General features: G+C 42.1%; 2 protein-coding genes across 5 annotated transcripts in view; one reads left to right on the plus strand and one right to left on the minus strand.

Moving 5' to 3' along the window:
* Positions 1-9,984: 9,984 nt before the first annotated feature.
* On the plus strand, positions 9,985-12,986 carry LOC149140605 (uncharacterized). The gene is made up of 2 exons (XM_089448311.1): positions 9,985-12,168; positions 12,279-12,986. Exons 1-2 carry the CDS (start codon positions 10,368-10,370, stop codon positions 12,710-12,712), a joined length of 2,235 nt encoding a protein of 744 aa, XP_089304437.1. The 5' UTR covers positions 9,985-10,367; the 3' UTR covers positions 12,713-12,986.
* A 743-nt stretch (positions 12,987-13,729) lies between these two features.
* The window catches only part of LOC149140606 (uncharacterized), a 142,288-nt gene continuing 128,588 nt past the window's right edge, over positions 13,730-27,429 (minus strand). For 3 of the 4 annotated variants that reach the window (XM_089446370.1, XM_089446371.1, XM_089446373.1), the window contains one exon: positions 13,730-14,230. The gene's annotated coding sequence lies outside the window, so the exon portion shown is untranslated. The remainder of the gene's footprint in view (positions 14,231-27,429) is intronic. The other variant, XM_089446372.1, reaches the window with a different exon arrangement.

Genomic DNA, 27,429 nt, shown 5'->3' on the forward strand with positions numbered 1-27,429 from the left:
AGGAGCTCAATATTGAATCTGTTGTATCTATGTAATTTTGGATCTCCAAGGTCTAAAATTTCGTCATGTGGTAGCCCTCTGAGTCCTCTTTCCAACCCCACAGGTCTGATCAAGATTGGATTCTTCAAGAAATAGTTATGCTCAATCTCCCAAGATCACTGGATTATAGACTAGTTCAATAGAGCGAACTTGTACGAAGTGCCATGTGTCACTGTTATGACCTTTGGCCCTGAAAACGCTACTCAACAAACTACAGTCCGTCCTCTTTCTGTGATTATTTACGAAATTTGAATCCAATGCTTAGAGATAAAGTTATGACAATTTTCCCAACATCACCTATTTGACATGGAATTTGAGAACCCGCAAAAACCCTAACTTCCTCAAATCATATCTCTGAAAATGTAGCGAAACAAGATCTGAAATTCGATTACGAGGTTCATCAAAATTTCGCTCAAATGGATTTTAATTTTAGCTTCTAAAACGTTGCAAAAAAATAAAAAAAAAGTTATAGCAAAAATGCCATAATGACCTGTTTGAAGCCACAAAATCCCATCCTAGACGAGGATATGAGGGTCATTATTTATATGAATGTCTTGAGTTGAGAGGGTCCTCAACAAGTGAACGTTGGAGGGATTTTAGGAGCAAAAAGAATTTATTAATTATTGACTATTCAACGAGCACAACCAATTATGAGTGTCATGCCACAACTCCATAGGGTTTTAGCCCACTAACTAGGGTTACTAACTTCAAATGCAAATAACTCTCAAACCGTGAAGAACTGGGAGGCGTACCATATATCAACGGAAACATCTCGATGAGTAGAATCCATCGAGAAGATCTTTGACTCAGAATAGAGTAAGTTGTCAAGTCAAAATGCCCATGCAAGATCGAGTTAGCCCCTGGTGCTGCTTGGGTTGACATCAATGGCAACCACTGATCAACAAATATATCCAAGAAGAAGCAAATGAAGAAAGAGATAAAGCATGTGAAGGACACCATGATCACAAAGAATCACTATCTGACAAAGATCCATTGAAGACATCCCCCAAAAGAAGGCACGACAACTCTGACTAAGAAAGGAAAAGATCAAAGGACCCTTGACACCAATGAAGGCCTTGGAAATATGAAAGGTGCAGATAATTGATTCTACTCTACGAATATGTCATGATGAAGAACCCATCCAACAAAAGCACCATTTAATGTTGAAGCAATATCAGGATGAAGTCATGGACTACTAGATCAAAGCATGGGAACAACCAAGTACAACGAAGCATCCATGTGAAGAGTAGTCTGAAGCATAGATAAGATGACAAGTAGTAACGAGATGACAAGAGAACCTGATATATGACAAGAAGGCCACTTTCCACGAAGGAAGCTATGACATGACAAACCAAGAATGAAAGTGATCGATGGATGGTGCCCTACCAGGAAGAAGTTCGAACAAAGACTTCATGACATCAAAGGAAAGAAGGAGATCAAGCAGATGAAGGACCCATGAAGAAGTTGTTGATGAATGAACGAGTCCCTAGTTAAGAGGGAGTTATAAAAGGTTCCCAATTACAAAGGAACTTGGACAAGTACCTTGTCAAAGGATACTTGGGTATGTCTTCCTCAATTAAGAGGAACATTCTTGTCTTCACTTGGGAATTAAGAATGGGAGGATTGGGTAATCATCTGAAATCTGATACTCTTTGAGGATGTGTAGGGCACCCAAGACAAGAGTAGGAAAGAGGACCGATATTCATTGAGGGTTGGGAACCCAAGATAAGAATACTCCTAGAAGGTCATACTCAATGAGCACCCAGGTGGGTATCTACCTTGAGAGACAATGACTAAGGTGTTTATAAGTCATTGGTCTCGCCAACATTGTGTTGTGATCTATTGAGAGATAGAGTTGTCAGTCAAGGCCTTGCTGAGGAAACAATGTTGGTTACTATGACGCTATATCAGATGGATTGCCAATCAAGTTTCTCTTCTGTGAATTCTTCAAGATTGAAACATAAGGAAACACCTTGTAATGTTGTGTGAATACCTCCCTAGTTAAGAGGGAGAGTTGAAGAACATGTAACTAGGTTCGACCTTCATAAATGTACTTTTGATATTTGTATTTATTCAATAAAAGAAACATTATTTTTATAATATATGTCAATGAGTTTCTTGCTCATTGAAATAGGTCTAACACATGTTAAAGTGTTATAGGTGAGTCAAATAGTCAAAAGAAAATGAAGGGCATGTTACACCATATATGTTTATGTATTAGAGTCAAGAGAATACCTCCAAGCAAGGTCAACAAGTCTCCTCCATGCTACGACATCACCAAAGAACCCATCCAAAGCAAAGAAGACGAGTCGGCCTACAATCTTCAAGTCATCCTAGAGGAGGACAATCCTCTATAGATAGAGGTTGTCCACTCCTCTAAAGACAACGCACTCATTCCTCTGAAATCAGCAGGCAAGGAAGATGAATTAAAGGTGAAGAGAAAGTGAAGGAAAGGAGCCTCTAGTGCAACAAAGAAGGAGATACCTAAACCGAAGTTGAAGGCACTGTTTTTAGGGTGAAAAACAGTCACATGTATGAGAAATAGAGGACAGTCTGCGATCACTACAGTAGCAAGATAAAAGTCATATATATGCCATGGTTTGGGATAGTCACCTAAGCCTATAAGGCCTCCTACTCAAGCGAAGAAGAGAGTCTCTCAAGCGAAGGAGAAAGGAACCAAAGTATAGGGGAAACTTCCCACACGTACGAGAAATTAGGGCTGCAATGCTACCATATCAAGTCTGCAACTACATCTCAAGAAAGGGCTCGATTGGAGGAAGGATAAAGTACTCTTCATATGTAAAGGAATCTACCAAGGAATAAAGAGGAATATCTCTTATAGAAGATACCTAACAAGGACTACTATCAGTTGTCGAAAGAAGGACAAAGTGTTAGGGAGCAAAGTGTCGAAAGAAGGAAGACTAACTATCGGGGAACAAAGTGCAAAAAGGAGGAAGGACTTGACTTGTGCTTGGAGGATATTCTTGTCAAGGGTCTATGGTTTGGCATTGATCAATAAGAAACTTCAATAAGAAAAAACTTACCGAAGGGTTTTCCTCTCAAGAGGAGAGGTTTTGGCCCTGGCAAAGAGCCAACATCTTGTGTTCTTGTTCTTATGTTTTTGGTAGAAGTTTGATGAAGTACACACACATGCATTAATAAGAAGAAGAAGAAGAAGATTAAGCTAACAAGAAAAAGTAAAAAGACTCCACAAATTGTTATCAAGTCAAGAAAAATCAAACTACACCTAATTGCCCTTGATTCTTCAACATGTTGATGATATCAACCTCCTCCCCTCTGAATAGGAAGTGAAGGTCTGATGTTTTCTTCACCCCATTGAAGATCATAACCTTGGTTTTACCCAGGTTGACCGTCAACTGTCAAAGATCGTGAAACAAAGCTAAGGCATCCAGCTGCATTTGTAATCCTTCTAGAGATGAGGAGAGGAGGACCACGTCATCAGCGATGAGTAGAATAGATATCAGGACCTAGTGAAGAATGTAGCCATCAGTGTCTTGGATATGCTCGTGCAGAGAAGCCTCCAACTCATCAATGGACACCCCTGTTTGACCCCAATAGTGCTTCACATGAAATCAGACATCCCATGAGCCATGCAAAGACGACCAAGGGCAGACTCATATAGACGCATAATAGTTGTCAATAGGGTTGTCGAGATGCCAATATCTCTGAGTCTCTGGAGTAAGGCTCCCCTTGGAACAGAGTCAAAAGCTTTCCGAAAATCTATGAAACAACAGTAGACTTTCGAAGAGTGATGTCGTACCTCCCTAATCACGGTGCAAAGGGTGAAGATGTGGTCAATGGTCTAATGAGCTGGTCGAAAACCTACCTATCCCTAGCTCTCAGTTGTCTCTGCTCCAGGTCACTGGAGAGCCTCCTATGTAGAACAGGAGCATACAACTTCGAGAACGTGTGGCCCACCATGATCGTTCTGTAGTTATTGGGATTTGAGTTGGAGCCTGATTTGTGGATCAGATGGATGATGTTGTGTGACCATGTCGATGGAAAACTTCACAGACTACATGGTTGAAGAGATCAGCCAAGTAACTAACCAAAGCATGGAAACTGTGTTTAAAGAACTCTGCTTGGTAGCCTTCCTCTTCGGTTGCTTTCTTCTTGTTCATCACCCAAATGGCCTCTCTAATATCTTTGTCTGAGAATAGGTAACAGGAAGGGGGTGGGGAGGTAACATGAATTTGGCCTTGCCCCAGAATATCATAAAGGTTGGAAGTGTGAGAGAACATGGATGTAGGGTCGAGGTTAGATGGAAGAGGGGAGCGTCGGGGAAGGATGGTATGCCATAATTGTTTAGGGGAGTGGGCAAGGAGAGCAGAAAGTTCCTGTCTTCTATGAGAGACAAAGAGTTGTTTCTTGCGACGAAGGAGATGATGATAAGAAGCTTTGAGGTCAGGGTAGAAGGGTTGAGAGTGGGTGAAAGCATATCGAAGTTCTCGATGTAGAGTCTTGCATTCGTCATCGTACCATTTGTTCATGGGGCAAGATCCAACTTTTCGGGAGGTGGAAGTGGAACAAGTGGAGTGAGGGAAGGATTTGAGTGCTGCTTCCCAAATGGCAGATGAAAGACGGTGTATTTAGTGGAAGCAGAATCAAGCAAGGAGAACTAGGTCTCTAATGGGAGCATCTTGTGTAGGGTAGAGGAGAAGATGTCAGGGTCGCCTTCAACAAATCGAAAGGTGGTTCGAGGTGGGCCCCAAGGGGAAGGATTGGGTGGAAGGGGAGGGTCAAACCAGAGAGAGAATGAAAGAAGTGCATGATCAACAAGGTGGGTGGGGGACACCGAGAGATGGCGAATACAAGGGAGCAAGTTCTAGCTAGCAAGAACATAATCAACTACACTCGCACTCCCGCCATGTGGCCAACACGTGAAAAAGCAAGAGTTTGGGAAACAAGAAAGACCATTTAGAATTAGCAACTCATGTGATTCCCCCAACTGTAATAGATGCTTACCATAAACTGTCGTGGGCCCCAAAGCATCATCTGACATCCAGTGAAGCCCAACTGAATCAAGATCTATCCCCTAGGTACAAAACACATCCTATGACCGATCCTGGAGAGGAATCTAGAGATCTCTAGTACGAGTATTGAAGTCAGCTTGGAGGATGACTTCCCCAACAGCAGAGTATTGGGTGATGTCGATGTACAAGTCTATAAAGGGATCTCCATTTGAGCCATTATGGATGGCAAATGGTGAAGACGTTGGAGGAAAGTAACAGACTGCAATGTAGATGCCCTCGGACGAGAGACTCTGACGCTAATCTAAATCCACATAAACCTGGCAAACTCATCTTTGGCTACCAAAGATACCCTGTTTCGAAGTGAGTCGCTAGCCAAACAAGCAACTCCACCTGATCCTCTAACCCCTCTTCAGCTCCTCATCTCCTGCCTGCAAACTGACAACCAATGGTAACCTACGATATCTGGGAGAGGTCAAACAAGGCTTGCATGAGTCTTGGTCACGAAGAGGATGTCCGCTGATTCGAGAGTGTGATACAAAAGTCTCGGCGATGACCAGAAAGATCCATTGCCATTCCAACAGCGAATAGAGATGCTTGTACCTTGTCATCTCCCCAAGCGGGCCCATCATTTGGAACCTCCAGTTCAGGGTTCCCACCCAGGTGGGAAGGAGTCCTGAATGACTGCGCGAAGATTCCTGATAATTGCCCATTTCTCTACATGTCGTGCTGCCATAACTTGTTCTTTGGATTGTTTAAATTATGCAACATGTGCTCGAGTGAGGTCCTCATCCATGAAAATCCTGTTGGGGAGAGAAAACAACTTCCACTTAGCCCTGAGGGCGCGGAGTCGATTAGATGCAGTCTGAAACCTAAGGAAAAGAGTGGAGTCATAGCCTAACCAAGCTTTGTCCAGAGCTATATCAGGGAGGCTAAGGGTATCCTAAAGGAACCTAGCCCCGACTTCCATAGGATCCGGAGAGGAGTGAGGTAAGGTGAGACCTATCACCTTGAGATTCAATTCTCTCGCTCGTCTAGTGCGTTCTTCCACAAGTTTTGCTTGCACCACCTCCTCAACTGCTGCAAGACAGGTAGGAATTTAATCTTTTGCCCAAACCACCTGTGCCCAAGAATTGATGTGTGTCTCAGTTTCTTATTTGAAGGTGGCCTGTTGGGATTAGATTTTTCTTGCTTTCTTTTAAGGTCGAGAATTTCTGCATGGAACGTATCATTTGGAGGATGGAGATTTTCCTACTCTTTGATTTCATGTAATATCTTCTTAAGGGATAAATTATCCCCTTCCACCTCTAAAACTTTGGTGGAGAGGGTGTGTATTTCAGAACAGAGCTTGTTGTTTTCAATTTCTAGAAATTCCATTTTCTGCAAAATCTGTTTTACTTGGGCTATCCAAAATGAAAAATTCGATTCCATGGTTTTTTCATGGGCCGCACTTTCAAGTTGTACCCCTTGACCTTCAGCGATTGTCACTGCGGGTTCAGGCGAAGCTGGAGACTCTGACAAGATTTCAAGAAATTAGTTAACGTCCATGTCTAGGTCCATCAGAAGTCCTGTAAAAATACTGCACAAACAGGGACTGTAACTTACGTTGTTATAGAGTCGATTTGTCAAACACTTAATGTGCATCCTCTCTTCCATTCCTGGTTTGCGCCTCTGTTGTTGTTGTCTGTAGCCGGTGCCTAGAACCCGATCCCCACTGCTCCCCCGCTGGGCGCTGTAGAATCCTGTGTACACTTCTATAATAACATACTTATTGAACTCAGAAATCACAGACGCTCTCTGTTGTTGCCCCTATAGTCTTTCAATGCACCTGCAAGTTCACAATGAGAACTCGAAATGAACCCGAGCATATATCTCGGTGTTGTCACCAAAATTACAAATGTGTAGACTTGGTGTTCTCAATTGGGTTTGTCTCTCTGCGCGTAAATCAGCTGACAAGGATTCGAAATGGAGGTTTTCGACCTGCGTGGAAGTGATTTGGGCCTCCATTATGGTGCGTGGAACACTGCGGGCTACAGTTAGTGTGCAGAGAGAAAAGTCGTTGTGGAGCCGCGGGTAGAGAACAACACTAGACAAACTGCTTCTCAAAACTCAGAGCAAACAAGAAAAGAAATGGTCTACAACAAGCCGCTTAGAAATGGTACAATAAAATGTGGAAACTCGATATCCAAACGGTGGCAATCGAGCGTCACAAGAAAAATGGTCGGCACTCACCAATCACAGATTGCACACAGAGTCTTACAATAAAATGTGGAAACTCGGTATCCAGACGATGGCAGCCAAGCGTCACGAGAAATGTTCCCGCTGAGCATCAAAAATTGTAAACTCTGAAATTCGGGGCTGCAAAAAACTCTGCAGTGACTAGGCAATTTCATTGTTTGTTGATGGCTTACAAATCTCAATGTCTGCAACAAACACGTAAAATCTGCTTCTGCATTCCAATGTCGTCAGTTGTCAAATCTCCCTAAGCCATAAATTGGTAATCGAATGTAGGTATAATATTCTTAAGCACGAATCTATTGCATCAATGTAAGTCTATGTAACCAAAACTTCTAACATCGGGTTCAATTCCATACAGAAAGCATCTCTGGTACAAAAATGGTAAGGGAACTCTTGGGAAACTTAATTGCCCGTGAAACCCAAGGTTACAAGTTTAGAGTAAAGATAATGACAAGTTGCATAAGTTAGTTAACTCATCAATCACTAGTTTGAGTTCCAAAAACAGAACTTGCCAAAATTAGCTAATTCGATCTGTGTATTAAGGAGATCAAAAGGCACAATTGTGATCATTGTTTTATGAGCACGAGTTGGTGACACAAAGCAATAGAGAGCACAAGTTTGTGTGTGAGAGGAAGAGTGTGCAAGAGCAGCGTGTGCACAAATTGGTAGAGGCTATTTTCCCTTGGGAATTGCACAAGGAATTAGGAGGTAATTCCTAGCTGGTAGAAGCAGCCTATGTGCATAGAATGAGGAGGAATGCACTAGGAAATAGGGCTCCAGGAGTGCGCACAGAATAAGGGAAATAGATCAGGTGTTTTGCAAGGATTGTTTCAGCTTAGTACAAGCAAAGAAAACACAATATCAATCAAGAAGCCCTACACATTTGATTATTTCCCTAAGTAACAATGCCCATGACCCACCTTTGTGCAGTAATTTGACTGCTAAAGTCTACAGACATGTACATACTTTACCGCCCTCTAGATTTATACATACAACAAACATGGAAGGAGCCTTTCTTCACATTTTGCTTTTGGAAGCGCTAGAACATTCTTCAAGCTGGTTGAACGATATGATAAATTTTATTTCTACACATTCAGGCTAGTGGGATTTTGAACCTTCTATTAGATTTATTCTGGAAGTTTTGAACCTTCTATCAGATTTATTCTGAAAGTATAATATTTATCAGGGACAACCAGCCTATGTGACCATCCAAAACAATTTTAATACATTTTGTAGTCATTGTAATTTTGTTATCATAACAAAGTCTATTTTTTGATTGTAATTCTGGGACGGTGACTGAGCAGTTTGCTTGTGGGTTGTGTCACAAGGTCATAAAATGGGAGTGTCTCTGAAAGGTGGGTACCATATGCAAAATCCAGAGGCTGCCCAGGACACAGACCTGAAAAGTTAGGTTCACTCTTATAAGTACAGAATAAACGATTCAGACAGCGCCAAGACATAGTGTTAATTTTGGGTAACAACAGTATGTTCTATGGTTAAGAGTAATTTACTTCAATTTCTTTATTAGCCCAATATCAATATCCAATTTTAGCAATCACATCAGCATGATAGTGAAATGCAGATAGAACATAAATATAAACAGTAGAAGACAAGCCAAGACAAGAGGACACAAGGTGTGGCACCATGCTCTTTCTCGTCGTCGCCATTGGTCCTGCATTAATGCCACTCGCACCAAGTCATCTGGAGTTTCTGTCGGCTCCTTGATGGGCTTCGGGGCCCCTTGTCGCCCGGGGTATGCTTGTCATCGTTGCGGCTTCATGGGTGCAGGTTTGGCTTCTCGGCAGATTATTTCTATGTGCCTTGTAGCTATTCACTGGCGTCATGGTTGTCGTGGGCAGGTTTTTCGGCCCTGTTCCTTTTTCTGCTTGGTGGCTTCTCCCTTCGCTGGTGCGGGCAATGGTGTTCGACGTTATTTGCTTCAGGGCTGATGCCTGTTCATGTTGGGGCCTGATGGCCGTTTTTGTTTTTTCCTCTGGCTCTTCTTATGGTTTCAGCCTGGAATGTATGCAGATTATTTGCAGGCTTTGTGCCTTTCTTCTTTTTGTTTTTCGGGTGGGGATTGCAGACACTATTTGTATGTTTGGGCTGCCTGTTGTTGGGCTTCATATGGTACTCCCTTCAGGGTTATTCGGCAGGCCTGCATGCCCTGTTTCTTGTTATTTGTATTGGTCATGTAACTGCTCAGGATTGTGCACACACACATGGTGTGTGTCTACAAAACGTAATGTTTATTTCTTAATAAAAAATATGCTTTTTTTCTCTGGAAAAGAAAAATGTGTTTTCTCGAAGATATATATATCATAGTTTTAAAAACCGGTGGAGAAAACCGGTTACCGGCCTAACCGGCCGGTTGGAAGCCTGGCCGGTCGGAACCGGCCCTCCTAACCCGGTTCAGACCCTCATTTGCCCAGAAATAGGCCCTAACCGGTAAAAACCGGCCGGTTTAGGGCGGAACCGGCCGGTTTATAGCAAACCGGCCGGTTCCGTCCTAAACCGGCCGGTTTATGGACAGGCCGCCGGTAAACACAAAAAAGCGCAGCAGTTTAGGTTCTGAGGGCGGTTTAGGGGTTTTGGGGGTGAGGGAAAGGTGTTTTCCCTCCAAAAACACCCTCACACTTGCTATAAGACACCCCTCTCACTCTCATTTGTCTCACACAACTGATTTGGAGTGTTTGTGAGTGTTTGTGAGCTTGGAGAGTGTGGAGTTTTTGCTGAAGTAGTCATCTTGGAGTTGGAGTTGGAGCTATTTTGGAGATAGTGTGTAGCTGTCAGTGGAGTTGCCATCATCAAGAGGAGGCTAAGGGAGCTACTTTGCATTTCCAGGTAAGGATTTGCACTTGATAATTCCTCATTTGAGTCTGTTGTCCATGAATTATTTTTTTTGTGCTATAAACTTCTCACTTCAATGATCTATCATCTATGCTAAGCCTATGAACTCTCTAGCTCTATGCTATCAAATTTTGTAGCTTGCATGTGCATTTTTTTCCTACATTTATCATTGGTTTTCCATGTTCCTTAGCTGCAATTTTTTTTTTAAATGGCAGATTTATTTGCAAATTGTTATTATTTCAAGCAAACATGGCTCCAAAAGGAAAGGACAGTGCATGGGCTCATTGTGATGTAATTGAGGGAAAAATGATATGCAAATTATGCCATAAATCTATTGGAGGTGGGGGTATTCTTAGGTTGAAACAACACTTGGCTGGGGTAAGAGGCCAAGTAAAGCCATGTGATGCACCAAAAGAACTGTTAGGTCCTATTAGGGCAGAATACATTGCCAAGCTTGAAAAATTTTATGAGGATAAGGCTAGGGAGAAGGCCATCCAAGATGAAATTGCAAGGAAGAGGGAATTAATGGAAACCATGAATCTTATGAAACAGAGTGGGTATGATGATTATGAGATTCAAGACTCCACTTCTATCCCTTCCACCAATGACCCCTTTCACTATGTTCATCCTTCTGTTGGAGTTGGCCAACCATCAAAAGGACCAAAGAGACCAAACATCCAAAGTTATTTCTCATCTTCTGCCACCATTGCCTCTTCTAAATCTAATCCCACTTCCTCCCAGCCAAGTTCTCAACCCACTTTGGATCAGCATTGGAAAAAACAATGCAAAGAAACTTCTCACCAATACATTGCTAGATGGTGGTATGATTCAGATATCCCATTTAATGCTGCTCGCTCACCTTATTACCAAGCTATGTGGGACTCTGTTATCGCTGCAGGAAAGGGCTTCAAAGGCCCTAGTATGCATGACTTGAGGGGAGCTCTTTTGCAAAAAGAGATATCTTCCATTGATGAGTATTTGTTTGAGTTTAGAGAGTCATGGGTCAAAACAGGTTGTTCCATTATGTCAGATGGATGGACCGATGGAAAGAACCGCACTATCATTAATTTCCTTGTTTCTTGCCCTCAAGGAACCATGTTTTTGAAATCAGTTGATGCATCTGATAGGGTAAAGGATGCAAGCCTTCTATTTGAGCTTTTGGATAACATTATTCAGGAAGTTGGGGAGCAGCATGTTGTGCAGGTCATCATTGATAATGCCTCAAACTATGTTCTTGCTGGAAAGATGCTTGAGGCCAAATATAAGACCATATTTTGGACTCCATGTGCTGCACATTGCATAGACCTCATGCTTGAGGATATAGGCAAGGTGGAGTGGGTAAAAAACACTGTAGAGCATGCCAAGTGCATTACAAAATACATTTACAACCACTCATGGGTATTGAGCCTAATGAGGAAACACACTGGAGGCAAAGAGCTTGTTAGGCCTGCAATTACGAGATTTGCAACTCACTTCCTCACGTTGCAATGTCTCAATGGTCAACATAGAAACTTGCAGAAAATGTTTTCCTCTGATGAATGGTCTGAATCTCGGTGGGCTCGTAGACCAGATGGAAAAGACACCAAAAAGAAAGTGTTAGACACTTATTTTTGGAAAAGGTCTGTAGAGCTTGTGAAAATTACCGAGCCCCTTGTTAAGGTGCTAAGGTTGGTGGATGGGGAAAGATTGGCCATGGGCTACATTTATGAAGCTATGGATCAGGCAAAGGAGCAGATACGGGCAGCTTACAATGACAGGTTAGCTAAATATGGCCGTATATGGGAGATCATTGATAACAGATGGAACAATCAACTCCATCGTCCTATACATGCAGCCGGGTATTTTTTGAACCCAAGGTATCACTATAAAAATCGGCTAGGAGATCAGCATGATGGGGAGGTCAGAGCTGGATTGATTGATTGCTTGGAGCGCATGGTCCCTAACCATGTAGACCAGTTGGATATACATAGACAGCTTACTATTTTCAATCAAGCAAGTGGTACTTTTGGCAAAAACTTGGCAAAGATGGCAAGAGATGTGGACCAACCAGGTAAGCAATTCCAATTTCCATTTTGTTTTTCATTTCAAGTTAAAATTGTTTACATTCTTTACAATTCAAATTATAAACTAAGTTACTAATTATTGTCTTTTTCTTTGCAGCACATTGGTGGGAGTCATTTGGTGGCCAGTGTCCTCAATTGCAAAGGTTTGCAATTAGAGTCCTCAGTCAAACTTGCAGTGCTTCAGGTTGTGAGCGCAATTGGTCTGTTTTTGAGCGCATACACACGAAGAAGAGAAACCGTTTGGAACAAAAACGGTTAAATGATCTTGTTTTTGTGCAATACAACCTTCGACTGAGGAGGAACCAAATGATGAGCAAATCACCTGATCTAGATCCCATTGTGTTGGACGATATTGATCCAACATCAGAATGGGTGGAGGAGACTGAAGATCCTGTGTTTGAGGCTGATTTTGATATCGACATGGCTTTAGCGGAGGATGAGGCAGATTATGTGGCGGCATCAGAACCAGGATCAGTAGCGGCATCAAGGAAAGGCAAGGAACCAATGGAAGGCACTAGTCGTGCAGGTTGACAAACTCGTGCTTCCACTAGGTCCACTTCTATTGTCATTGGTGGCATTGATACTGATGTTGCAGATGAGGCAGAGGCATCCTCAGACTCTGAACCAGATGATGTCTATGTAGCTCCTGATGATGATCCTGTGTCTAGTAGTGGTGATGGACTTGATGATTGATCATGTGTACACTGTAGACTTGTAGTAGGCCAATGGCCTCATAGCTTGCAGCATTGTTTTTGGACTTTATAGGCCATTTAGAGCCTCATTTCTTATGTATTTTGCTATTTTGTCGATGATATGTATTGCACTCGGTGCCATTTTGATATATTCCCCTTTGCATGGTATATAAATGAGCAAACTTTGCATATTTTGTCTCTATTGGCTTGGAATCATGGTTTTACATCTTAAAAATAGTTTTGTTTCATTAAAAATTAATTATTTAATGTATTTTTTAAAAACCGGTTCGTTTAGACCAAACCAGTCCCGGTTAGACCGGTTCCGGTCGGTAAACCGGTTAGCTAGGTGGACCGGTTCCGTCACCGGTTCCGGTTTTAAAAACACTGATATATATTACAAATACTAAGGAAGAGTCTGGATCATCTCAACCTTTTGATCTCCTAAGCGGGGATCAAATACCGGAATCTGTGTTGGGTTTTATAGAGGTCGATGTTTTGATCCCTACGCTGTAAGCATCTCAATATTTTGATCTCCTAAGCAGGTATCAATCCCAGATTAGGGATCCAAACGTCAACTGATATAAAATCCAACACAGATTCCAGTGATTTTTAAACTATTTGCTGCGTGGACATGAATAGCATCCTATAGCATTGTAATTCCTCATTAGATTGTAGAATGACTAGTATGCCAATAAAGGAAGACTACCAATCAAACAACAACAAAATAAAAATGACATTTTAAATCAATCTTTCTGTTTGAAAGCTCGTATTTTGGACCTAGACTAAGAAAGATAGATTCAGACCTGGAAACTCGCTTGTTTAGTTCAAGTTCTAGAACATTAAGTACAGTGGAGTATTAAAATCATGAACTTGGTACAATTACATAGCCAATAAATATGATTTACAATGTTATAGCATGAGGCCAATGTTAATTTTTGACCCTTTTACAGTCCAAAATGCAGTTTTTCAGATTTGGTTTACAATTACAATAGGCAGTCTTGGTAACACTGCACATACTCAACTGAATTGTGCACATCTTTTTGACTGAAGATTGCACGAGGCCTCAGGTGGGAATGCATCAAATGATGCCTCCATCCAAACGATTGCCTTTTTAATTCAGAACGTGGTGACTGTTATATAATCCATCAAAAAAATTAGAGCCCGGATATGAAATAGTAGGAATAACTTACAATACACTACCTTCTCAAAAGAAGTTCTTTGTATAAGGGTAACAAAGTTACGTGTGAGAAATTAGAGGATACACTTGACATATGAAGCACGTCACTGAATGCCGCACTAAGCAGTGATATTCATGACATCTCAATTAAATGATCCTGCCATCCAGAGTACAAATTGCCTGCATAAAAAACCAACCGTGTTACCAATCTTTGGCTATCTTTACTCAAAACAAAATCCAGATATTCCAAATCAAACTGTCAGGTAAGTACTTTCAGTGGATAAGGCATAAAATTAGTTTCTATTAAGGGCTGATGCATTTCCAGAAATACCAATTTACCATTCGGCATCAATAACTGATGAATTTCTACATTATAAAAGTCTAGAGTCTCAAGCTTCATCACTATTTTCCAGCTAAAAATACAATTTGCATACAAGTTCAGCTACAAGTCATAATCTGCAAGATTGCATAGATATAAAATAATAAAATTGTTGAGGCACTGCACACTAAAACAAACAACCATGATAAAATATAATCACATACAAAATTCTTAGCAAAGAGATGATATCACAAAAATTGTTTCAAATAAAAGCCAAGAACCAAAAAGATGGTAGAAACAAAAGCAAATGAGGAAACAAAGAGTATTTTCTGCATTCTATTCATAAAATGAAAAAGACGTTTTTCCAAGTTCATTCTTTAGTCTATTTAGGTACAGAAATCTTGGCTTTTCTGGCCATCTCGTAATTGATGACCTTCAATTTTCTCAGAACCATCTCGTAATTGAAGGTACAGTGTTTAAATATGTTACCAGATCCACCTCTAGAAGATCCAGGATATCTGGCTCCTGATGGCTACTTTTCCAGTTAAAAAGTGACAGAGGATCTAATCGGGTTCTACTTCCACCTCTGGCCAAATATATCAAATTGGTGAATCGTCCTCAAAAAACATTTTTAAAAACACAATAATAAACAATAAAAGCGTGTGACCCAAAAACCCAACTTCTCCCTATAAAATTTCCTCTCCACCCCATCCTAAAACACACAAATCTGAGATTTTCATAACAAGATGCATTTCTGAGTTTGTGGGAATGAATTGGAAGAAAATCTTTTAAGAGATCTGAATTTTCTATGTTTCTGGTTCAAATTTAGTTTGACAATACACACACACACACACACCAAGGACTTAGCACATCCAATTGTCACCCGTGTTACTGGGCACTTGGCTAGTTCTGTGCGAGTAGGTATTTACACACACACACCCAAGGGTTAGCTCATCTAATTGTCACCAATCTCTCCAGGCACTAGTTCTATGCCAGTGGGTGCTCACTTCATAACTTCATGTGTGTGTGTCTGAGAACACCCAGTGAGTTAGCTCAACCAATTGTCACCCATGTCATTGGGCATTTGGCTAGTTCCATGCCAAGAGCTGCCCAATTTGAATCCCTAGGCATGAGGTGCACCAGTGACCACCGATGGGTTTGCTAGTGATGCCATCCACAAATGTGAGGAACCATCTATTGGGTTTCCTTTGGTTTTACTTGGAAATGTGTGTTGTGTGTGGTGCATACGTTTTCGGAACATAGGGTCATCCAGAAAGCAAGTAGGGGTGTTTTGAAACCACTGGAAGTTTCAACTAAATGTACAAGAAACAAGCAGGTTAGGAGTGGCAATAATATATATTAAAAGGTATAAAACTATATTAGAAAAAATAAAGAAAAACAGGTAAGCCATTAGAGATCTCTGCAATGCTCTTTAAAACGCGATGATAAATCCCTACAAATATTAATAAGGATACACCCTATGAATCTTTGTATTTGCATGGTTCACAATGATTGAGTTGTAGTTTGGTCATTGAGTTGTAGATTTAATGTCTGGTTATTTTCCTAGAAGCGTATGAAGTCTTCCATTTTAAAGATTGCCACAAAGTCATATGACAATGTTACATGGGGGTTCGAGTGCACCTCACCCAAAAGCTCGCATAAAGTTCCTAAAGCTCTTGAAGCCACTCCCCATGCTTTCAGAATGTTTCCTACAAGTTCCAAAGCTCCCAAAGCTCCCAAAGCTAAGGAAATGGCAAGAACAATTTCTTCACTCCCAATTGTATAATGTTCCCTATTGATTAATTGCCCACGGGAGGACAAAATAGCCTATCCAACCCCATAGGTTATAGGCATGGATAAAGGGAAAAACCCACTATCCAACATTTTGGGGCAAGATTTGATCAAGTTTGGGGTGGCTGGGGCAAAAGGCCCAAATTGGGGGTTGCACTTGTAAACCCTCACATTAATTTATGGATAAGAACCCCCACAAGAAAATCTATAAATAAGAGAGAATTAGAATCATTTTCTCATGATTGAATTGGATTGGATTATCTCTTAATTTTTTAGCCTGAGGCTCCAAGGGTTTTAAGACCCCTTTTTTCTTTTCATTAGTTTTGGTGGAGGTGATCCCACCCTAGCTAATGCCCTTCTCTTCAACTGATTTTGGTGGTGAAAGATTCCAACCTAGTCAATCAACCCTTATCATCATTTCTCTAGTACAATTTCCTGAAATACATCTCTGGATTTTGGCAATAAGGATTAAAGCATCACGTTGAACAGTGGGTGTCCAAGGCATTATGTCCAGAGCAGTGAGGGACATCATACTGCTGAAAAACGTAACTAGGTTTGGTCTTCACAAAATGTATTTGTCAAAAAGAAATTTTATTATTGTTACAATGACTTATTAAAGCAGGAGTTTCATGTTACGGTCATCATTTTATTAGTCAAAGTCCCCATTGTGGACTCCTAGGATTAATAAAGAGTCATTAAAGTCATTGTATATTTTATGAGACCCTTCTTGGGCTTTTGAACGATGTTAAAAAAAAAAAAATAAGTCAAAAATGAATTATGTAACCTCCACACCAAGTCGGCCTCAAGGAAGGCAATTTGTCCTCATTGGAAGGCTATATATACAAGTCAGATCGACTTCATTTGGAGTATCTCACTCTCTCAAGCATAGTTCGATATCTGACGCTGGAAGCTAGAAGTTGGGAAAAAGTACGAAGTTGAAGGAAGGGGCTAAAAGGAGTTCGAGTTTGGTCAAGGAGGAAGGGAAGAAGTAAATTGAAGTGGGCTGGTTTAGGAGATCAAAGTCTCCTTGTCAAGGTTGAAGTTGTTGCTGATGTCGGAAGCTGCCAAGTTGAAGTTCCTAGGGTCGAAGTGTTGTCGCTGCTAGGTTGAAGGTTGGATCGAAGGAGAGGCTTGCTTGGCGTGGAGGAGGTCTTTGTCTAGCTTGAAGAGTCTCAAGGAAAACTATTGAAGGAAGAGATTTTGAGTGGGTTTTCCCCTAGATTGGGGTTTTGCCTTGGCAAAGTGCCTACATCTTGTGTCTTGTGCTTTTGTGATCTTCATGCACGCATAATTTGGTAATTGCTTGACGAAACATAATATAACAAATAAGTAAAAGAAGCCAACATAATTCACAAGTAATTATCAAGTAAGAGAAATCTAACCCTAATTCTACTAGCATTGATTTCTCAACATGGTATCAGAGCTAAGGTCGAAGAAGATTGGAGATCACTTCGTTGGCTTGAAGGAAATGATTACTCCCTTTATGATAAGAATTGGGTTCACTTCTACGAGAAGATGGATCAAGAAGATTGTCTACTACTTATTCAACAAGGTCAAAAGTCAAGGGTTCTTAGTTGCTCTTACAAGATCACTTAATGATGATAATGCATGGATCATTGATAGTGGAGCATAAAGCCAAATGACAAGGGAAAGTAAACAACTACAAACTCTATAAAAGGAACCATCTTCCCATGTAGTGGAACTAGGAGACAACAAAAGCTACGTTGTTAGAGGCCTGGGATCAACATCTTTGAAGCTAGAGAATGGAGCAAAACTACATCTCAACAGCATACTACATGTTCTAGGTTTGAAAAAGAATTTGCTTTCAATTTCTTGCTTAGAAGATAAAGGGGATAGAGTTGTTTTTGTTGATGGAAAGGTCTTGGTTTGGGGAAAGGATTCAAGTATTGATAAAGCTAGGGTTATTGGAGTTCGTGAAGGAAGTTTGTATAGAGTCATTACACCACCTCCTCAAGCCCTAGTTCATATGGAAATATCTCCTATTGAGCTATGGCATAGAAGACATGGCCATATTCACTACAAGGTCATTCCTACTCTTAAACACCTAGTTCATGGCATCCCCGATATCAAAGAAAATCGTGAAGGAGTTTGCAAGGGATGCTCTTTGGGAAAACATACAAGAAAACCATTTTCAAATGGTGAAACAAGGTCTAAAGAAATATTAGACCTCATACATTCTAATTTGTGTGGGTCCATGTCTAGCAAATCACTTGGAGGTCATCTTTACTATGTAACATTTAGTGATGATCACTTTAGAAAGACATGGCTCTACCTTCTCAAGAAAAAGGATGAAGTATTTTAGAAATTCAAGGAATTTAGATGAGAAGTGGAAACCCTAACCAAAAGAAAGATAAAAACTTTGAGATCCGACAATGGTGGGGAATACACTTCTAAAGAATTGATTGCATATTGTAAAGAAGCAGGAATTAAGAGGGAGCTTATTGTTCCCTACTATCCCGAACAAAATGGAGTGGCCGAAAGAAAGAATAGGACAATTGAAGAAGGTGTACGAACAATGCTACTTGATCAAGACTTGCCAAAGTTTCTATGGGGAGAAGCAGCAATGACAGTCGTATATATTCAAAATAGAAGCCCTCGGGAAGATGGATCAAGAAGAATGTCTACTACTTATTCAACAAGGTCAAAAGTCGAGGGTTCTTAGTTGCACTTACAAGATCACTTAATGATGATAATGCATGGATCATTGACAGTGGAGCATCAAGCCTTATGACAGGGGAAAGTAAACAACTACAAACTCTATAAAAGGAACCATCTTCCCATGTAGTGGAATTGGGAGACAACAAAAGCTATGTTGTTAGAGGCCTGGGATCAACATCTTTGAAGCTAGAGAATGGAGCAAAACTACCTCTCAACAACATATTATATGTTCCAGGTTTGAAAAAGAATTTGCTTTCAATTTCTTGCTTAGAAGATAAAGGGGGAAAGGATTCAAGTATTGATAAAGCTAGGGTTATTGGAGTTCATGAAGGAAGTTTGTATAGAGTCATTACACCACCTCCTCAAGCCCTAGTTCATATGGAAATATCTCCTATTGAGCTATGGCATAGAAGATATGGCCATATTCACTACAAGGTCATTCTTACTCTTAAACATCTAGTTCATGGCATCCCCGATATCAAAGAAGATCATGAAGGAGTTTGCAAGGGATGCTCTTTGGAAAAACATACAAGAAAACCATTTTCAAATAGTGAAACAAGGTCTAAAGAAATATTAGACCTCATACATTCTGATGTGTGTGAGTCCATGTCTGGCAAATCACTTGGAGGTCATCTTTACCATGTAACATTTAGTGACGATCACTCTAGAAAGACATGGCTCTACCTTCTCAAGAAAAAGGATGAAGTATTTGAGAAATTCAAGGAATTTAGATGCGAAGTGGAAACCCTAACCAAAAGAGAGGCAAAAACTTTGAGATCTGACAATGGTGGGTAATACACTTCTAAAGAATTGATTGCATATTGTAAACAAGCAATAATTAAGAGGGAGCTTATTGTTCCCTACTATCCCGAACAAAATGGAGTGGCCAAAAGAAAGAATAGGGCAATTGAAGAAGAGGGCCAGGCTTTCTAATTTTTTTGATGGATTATATAACTACATGGGAAGAGGGTCAGGCTTTCTAGTGAGTTTCAGAACCAGCACAGCCAGCATCCCAGCAGTTCGAATTATTGAGCTTGGGAACAACGCAGAGGGCCAGTCCAGCAATTTCGTGGAGCTAAGGCGCAAGTACCATAGGCCAGAAGCCCATCCGGGAAGTCAAGGGATTGATAGTAGAGGTCATCCCAGCACTTTGGATCCATTTCTAGGAGGATTTATAGGCAGATTCCAACAGGTTGAGTTTTGCAGTTGCAGCTAGAGCTGGGCTCCAAGGGGTTCGAATTTTAGAAGTCTAAACCAGCCAAATTCATTTCTAGGTTTTTTTGGGTTTTGGGCAAGGATCACACTCCTAATTTTCTAGAATTTTCTGGGCAGATCTAAGGGGTTAAACAGGGGTCCCAACTGAGCCAACAGCTAGGGAAACTACGTGTAATTTGGGCCAAAATTTCGAGATGAACATTTGGCCAATTTCTTTGTGGGTTTTTTTGGGTTTAAGCCAAGGAGCAAGGGGCTGAAATCTCATAATTGTCCGAGCATGGGAAGCAATGATTCCAACCCTTTGAAGTCAACAGACAGAACAGTTTTCTAGGGCAGCGCAGTTCAATTTGATGCAGTAGTTGTAGCAGCCTTCAGCTCAACATTTTCTCACCTGGGATTTATCATGCTTGTCCATTGAGACAAGCCCAGGTGCACCATTCTAATTTACTATTGTATTTGCTCCTGAAGAAGTAATAAAATGGCTCAGCAGTTCTCTATTCCAGTGTTTCCATGGATGCTTAATGTATATTTCGTTTTTTTGATTGTTGGATTGTTTGCATGCTTTGTATATCACTTATATTCCTGTTTAGGAACATTACAATGGCATCAAAGCCATAATCTTGGCTCAGCCTGTGGGAAAGATTAGAATCAACAACATGGTGGTCACCTGGAAGGAGGTGGTGAGTATACAACAAATGATGATTGATGTGGGGAAGAAGTTGATTCATTCCTTAGTTGGGAATCCGGACATGATTGCAACTGATGTGGAGTTATTGGGGGAGAACTGGAGGGCATACCAATCATTGGGTTATGGCATTCAGGCGTCCCTCTCTTTTTGGGAATTTTGTGAACTAAGGGGTATGCACAAACCAATGGAGATTCAGTGGGATTTTGCAGGGATGATGAGAAGTATTAAGGAAAAAGATGAAAGAGTAGTTGAAGGGGCCATGGTTGGCAAGGAGACAGTTGAGCATACACCCATTGATGAGGCATCATCCATTGATGAGGTATTCAGGGTTGTGACCGAGTTCTCAGGTGATAACAATGCACCACAGGTTGATGAGGTGCCGGAAGACAGCTCCACCATTGTTGAGGAGCCGATAGGTACAAAGGCCTCTAGATCTATGACGGAGTTGCCAGACGACAGTCGCCTACAGCTGACTAGTGAGCATATCGTGCACATCGGGTTGTCTATGGAGGAGCAGTCGAAGGCTCATGTCGAGGCCGTGATGGAGGAGGATGTGCAGCCATCCCTTGGGCTAGCCATGGATGAGGGGCAGCATAGAGGTCGCGCATTGGGTTTTCAACACAGTTCACTTCAAAGGCCCACTGGCGGGGTCTATAGCATTATCAACCCACCCGTATGCGTTGGATTGAGGGAGGCCGAGTTGTCTAGATGTACCCGAGGGGGTGGACAGGTTAGCAGGACTGAGTTGAGCATGAAACCACATCAGCTTGGAGGGCTTGTTCCTTCCACAGAGGATTACACATTCGATCTCTCCCTTGGGATTGGATGGCGAGAGGTACTGAGCTGGTACTCGATGGAGAAGTTTAGGTGGTTGGATACATTCATGGCCACATGTCAACAGAGGCCATGGATTACCAAAGGGACTCGAGGGCCAGACTATTTTTGGGATCCAGGTGGGATTTTCCATCACATCATAGAGCTGGTAAGTGATGGTAGTAGCTACATGATGGACTTGACGCTTGAGCGCACCCACATTTTCAAATCTCCATCAGAGCCCCAATCAGCACTAGTGACAGGATGGTTTGACAGGCGAGCAGACAGATTTCATGAGTTGTCTTGGCATATTGACGGTGCGTGGAGTCACAGGGTGACTAGCTTACTCTGGCAGGAGCTGGTAGGAGGAGGCGACATCGACAAGCTATCAGACAAGGCATGGTATGGAGAGAGTGCTCTCTTACTAACATATGGGACGCAGGGACTATTGAGGATAGGCGCAGTAGTGTCATTTTCGTTAGCATGCGGGGAGTCAGGCCGCTCAGGTCTTTCAAAGCAGATGGGGGATGTAGCCCACATCATGGAGGGTGTACTAGCAGAGAGGTGGATATTTCGGCCCATGCAGGGTACTGTATGTTATAGGGTGGTACGACAGTGGGTAGTACTATACACAGGACTACACAGAGTTATGTCATAGGGTCCAATGTTATGTAGAGGGATGTAGTTTGATGCATACAGACCCAATGTTAGGCCATAGCGTCCAATGGCATGCGGGGCTATGGAGCGAGGAGAAGGGGCTTGCAGAGGAGCATGGAGATGCATGGTGGTGTGTCATAGTATGTTGGACTGTGTTGTGGAGTGGGAGTACCTCACATCGCATTGAGTACATGCAGGGAGTGACAGGTACAGTGACACAGACACGACAGGCCAATACAGGACAGCATATCCATAGCTAAGGGTATCCAACGTGTACAGGGGTAGGCCGCGGTGTACAGTGGCATGTCTAGGAGTACTGGGATGATCGGTGGTAATGCAGGGGTGTATAGTATCGCACAACGAGGTCTTGGAGTGTTGCTTCTAGGGATACCCTTGGATGGAAACACCAAGCATACCTTGGGGCATAATTGAACCAGGATTGACTAGGACACAGATGAGCGATATTATGGTATCTGTGGGGACTCACACGTCTGACCCTCTTCTACATTCCTCATGGCCACAGTCGACTTTCTACACTCTGGGCATGAGCAGTGAAGGACGAGGAGCTCAGCCAAGATATTTGGGTGACATTCAGTGTACTAGGGGGGAGACTTTTCAGCAGTGGCATTGGGTTGTTGCGTCAATTGGTAGCCACATATTGGGGGATGAGGTGATCATTTGTCGGCGTGGCATATCGTTCATCACGAAACCTATATCTAGGGAACTAGTCACGAGGGAGACATGTGTCACTCTTTTCTCAGGGCATGTCAAGACCATGCATGAGAAGAGGATATCAGGTACGACTGAGGTAGTTTCCCAGTATGTGTCCAAGCTCCAGACCTTATATTGGTACATTATCGAGAGGGCGGATGGCAAACCCAGAGGAGATGGTTGGCAGGGACAGGAGGGATCCACATACCCTGAGTCGATTACGAGTATCGGATACCCATCTTTTGGTTGCATTTAGGGGGTAGCTCTTTGGCACACATGGCTTCCAGCGATCATCGGTACTACACAGTGGCAGGCACAGGGCAAATTAGCATGCATCAGATTAGCCCACGATATATGGAGCCTATATAGTGATCACATGTAGGGACTAGAGACGAGGGCCAGAGGGATTCCATCGGTTGATAGGGCTATGTTGCAGCAGGTCTGGCTATGGGATACAGGGATTCAGTTGATCGATAAATCACTCATGATGAGCAGAGTCGTGGCAGAGAGTGATATAGTTCGCTCTTGGGATGACACATGGGGGTTCACAGAGGGTTTCATCATATGGGGAGGCAGACATTCTCTGTTGTTGCATAGGTTCAGAGTTAGATTTGGATGGGTAGGCCTTGGTGCCATGGAGATGCCCAGGCAGGATGTGTCTCGCCTCTTTCAATATTCCACCATCGAGTTCCAGGAGAGGAGGATACTGACTATGCACGATGGGGAGTATGACATAGTCAAAGTAGCGCAGCGTCCCAGGGTGGCACCAATCTGGGACTAGCAGGGAACTGGGGCATCACAGATCAATAACCTTTAGGGATGTGTCGGCTACTGCAGGGGGAGATCATACAAATCTTCCATTGGGCTTTAGCAAGTCACTGATGGAGCAGGGGACTTCTGGTACTTTCACCAGGTAAGATAGTGAGTGGAGTGAGGGGAACTTCATGTTGGACAGGATTGCTTGGGATCTTGGTATTGAAGGATTCTTTCATATTAGAACAGTGCAGAGGTCAAGCACAATCCAATGGAACATCTGGGACCCTGGCACATTTTGTCATGACAGTGGGGAGCAACAGTTAGAGAGGATTCTTTCCCAGGCATTGCTTGAGGACAAGCGATTTTTGGTGCATGGAGGAGCTTGCCGAATGCGGATGCCACCTGGGAAGGTGAGCACATTTTGGAGCACCCAGCTTTGAGGTTGCTTGAGGGCAAGCAACATTTGGGAGGGGAGGATTGTCATGTCCCTTCTCAAATACATTTGTAACAGGGTGTTGCTACACAATTTTGCACAATTTTGGCTAAGAGAACCCATCATTTTGGACTTCGGGACTTAGAAGGCAATTTGACTTTATTTGGTTGCTGGTGGAATGTGGGGGGCACCCACATGGGAGTTCGAATTGGCCCATTCGAATAGCCTAGAGGGAAAGTCAAATAGGTGGGGCCTACATGAGGCTAGGGAGGCCCAAGGAGTTATAAGGAGGGAGCAGCTCTCATTTTGGATTCATTCTTACACCTTGCAATCAAAATTACTTGATTGTTTGCTCTATTGTTCAGCTGAGTCAAAGTCAACTAGTTGTTTAGCCACAAATCTTTCAAGCGGGAGATTCAACCTCTACTTCTGGGGACCATTCGTGCCCACCCCAGAGAGGTAGTTCCATAAGTATTTCAGGAGTTTGGGAGTGTGTTACAGCAGTACCATGCAGCCACAACAAGGAGTGCGTATTTCTGGCTAGCTGGAGAATACACAGGGGGAGTTTGGAGCTATCAATGATCAAGCATTTGCCAGGAGAGTTAGAGGATTGGGAGAGCAGCAAATGGCCAAGCTTTCTTGTGAGTTTCAAATCCAGCACAGCCAGCATCCCAACAATTCGAATTACTAGGCTCGGGAACAACACAGAAGTCCAGTCTAGCAATTTCGTGGAGCTAAGGAGCAAGTGTCGTAGCCCGAAAGCCCATCGGTGAAGTCAAGGATTGATAGTAGAGGTCATCCCAACACTTTGGGTCCATTTCCGAGAGGATTTACAGGCAGATTCCAGCAGGCCGAGTTTTGCAATTGCAGCTGAAGTTGGGCTCCAAGGGGGTCAAATTTCAGAAGTCTAAACCAGCCAAATTCCTTTCTGGGTTTTTTTGGGTTTTGGGCAAGGATCACACTCCTAATTTTATAGAATTTTCTAGGCAGATCTAAGGGGTCAAACAGGGATCCCAACTGAGCCAGCAGCTAGGGAAGCTAAGGGGAATTTGGGCCAAAATTCCGAGGTCAACATTTGGCCAATTCCTTCGTGGGTTTTTCTAGGTTTAGGCCAAGAAGCAAGGAGTTGAAATCTCATAATTGTCTGAGCCCTTCGAAGTCAGCAGACACCATAGTTTTTTGGGGAGTGCAGTTCAATTTGGTGCAGTAGTTGTAGCAGCCTTCAGCTTAGCATTTTCTCACCTGGGTTTTGTCATGCTTGTCCATTGAGACAAGCCCAAGTGCACCATTCTATTTTACTATTGTATTTGTTCCTGAAGAAGTAATAAAATGGGTTAGCAACTCTCTATTTCCAGTGTTTCCATGGGTGCTTAATGTATATTTCGTTTTTCTGATTGTTGGATTGTTTGCATGCTTTGTATATCACTTATATTCCTGTTCAGGAACATTACACAGTGCTAAGTGGATAGTTGCTCAATTGTTTACGTACCATGGCAGCCTCCTCGTCAAGGACTAATTTATTCAATGCTCTCATATAACTACATAGAACCTCTGCATCTAGGTGTGGTTTTCTCCTGCTCCCCCCCCCCCCCAAGGTGTTGGTGTTCAAAGCCATGATGGATGATAGTATTTAGGTGTCAGAACATATGTTAAGGCATGCAATGGAACGTTTAGCATAACCCGTCGTTTTTCCACCTCTGCACAGATATAACTGTACAAAGTGATATCTCTAGGCTCAACAATGTCTTTAATTTGCCCCAACATGCTATCCATTTGCTCATACACCTCCCCAATTATTGTCCAGTCTGAATCTGCAAACTTGATCATGTAATAAATTGGTTTGGTGAATTGCAAAACATATTTAATCTGTGACCAAAAGAACATGTCAAGAACAGTGCCCTTGGCTACATTAGCACAATCTCTATCAGTGTTAATTTCCTCCCATAATTTAGAGATCACCATATTAGTTAAAGCTTGTCTCACCTTCACTAGCCGCCTAAAGGTGAGGTAATAACTTGCAAATCTTGTTTTTGCAAGTTTAAGCAACTGAAACTTGGAATAAATTCCATAAAAGTAGTTTACCCCTGTACGCCCTGTGATAAATTTAATGAATTGCTTCCCTCTCTTGTAAAGCTCATTAATCCATCCACATTCTTTATGCATCACAATATCATGTATCAAAAGGTTCAATGCGTGCACCAAGCACCCAGACCAAAAGATGTGTGGATGAGAAACCTCAATAATTTTTCATGTTGCCTTACAATTTGTTGCATTATCAATAACTTGAGCCACATTATTAGGACCAACATCTTTGATTGATTACAATAGGAGATCCGCAATGTTTTGGGAAGTTGCACTGACGGAGGAGACATGACATGTAATAAATATTGCACCATTAGCAAAAAAACCAGGAACATTTATCAAATATTGGTTTCTAAAATTTGTCCACCCATCTAATACAATGGATACCCCACAATCCACCCACTCATTTGTAAAATGTGTCAAAGCTCTTTGAACCTTTGCTTTTTCTCTTTCTAATAACATTGTTCTAGCTTTCTCATAGTTGGGGCTCTTGTATCCTTTTGGGGCTTCATTGATGGCCTTAACCATATCATGCCAATAGGGAGAGCGAAGCACATTGAATGGTACACTGCAAGCACAAAGAAATCAAACTATCTTTCCATCCACATCATCCCTCCCAGCAACATTCAGGAAATCCCCTATTGTTCTTCTACTTCCAGAGGTTGCAGAAGTACCATGAGGAGATGAGCTACCAAATCTAGAGGTTGCACTTGATTCAGACTGAGTTTTTTGTTTCTTGTTTTTTTGTTGTGCAGCCTCCTCTATTTGGATGTATTTTCTTTTTTGTTCAATTGAAACGTTTGGGCAAATTTGTATCCCCACGACACCCTTTTTGTCATCACTGTGCAACACCCCAAAAAGATGCCTCCTCACACGGGTATATGAACCACTATATGGTTTTCCTCCATGAAAACCATCAGGGACAAAAACTTGTAGGGTCCACCACCTTTTCCCCCTTCAAGTTTGGTCAGATAGTTCCATAAGGGTGTCAATGAAGCTTTCCCCTCTAGTGTTTCAAAGTTCTCTTTAGGCTCATCCCCTTCCTCTTCAAACCATTCCTCCTCATCATACATTGGATCACTCATATGGGGACCACTATCTTCTTGTTCTTCTTCCCTTGTATTCCTACTCCTCCTTGCCATCATGAAAACCAAAAGTGGAATGATACATAGAAGCCAAAAGAACACCATTTTGGAATATGAATATAAGTGGTGGACAACCTGCAATTAAATGAA

The sequence above is a fragment of the Pinus tabuliformis genome, chromosome X, assembly GCF_031772625.1.
Source record: "Pinus tabuliformis cultivar Carrire ecotype Pingquan chromosome X, CPIR1, whole genome shotgun sequence".
In the NCBI taxonomy this organism is placed as follows: domain Eukaryota; kingdom Viridiplantae; phylum Streptophyta; class Pinopsida; order Pinales; family Pinaceae; genus Pinus; species Pinus tabuliformis.

Bases quoted from the DNA above. Each gene is read 5' to 3' on its own strand.
- LOC149140605 (XM_089448311.1), top strand. From the start codon at position 10,368: ATGGCTCCAAAAGGAAAGGACAGTGCATGGGCTCATTGTGATGTAATT. The intron at 12,169-12,278 runs GTAAGCAATTCC...TTTTCTTTGCAG, and splicing joins AAGAGATGTGGACCAACCAG to CACATTGGTGGGAGTCATTT.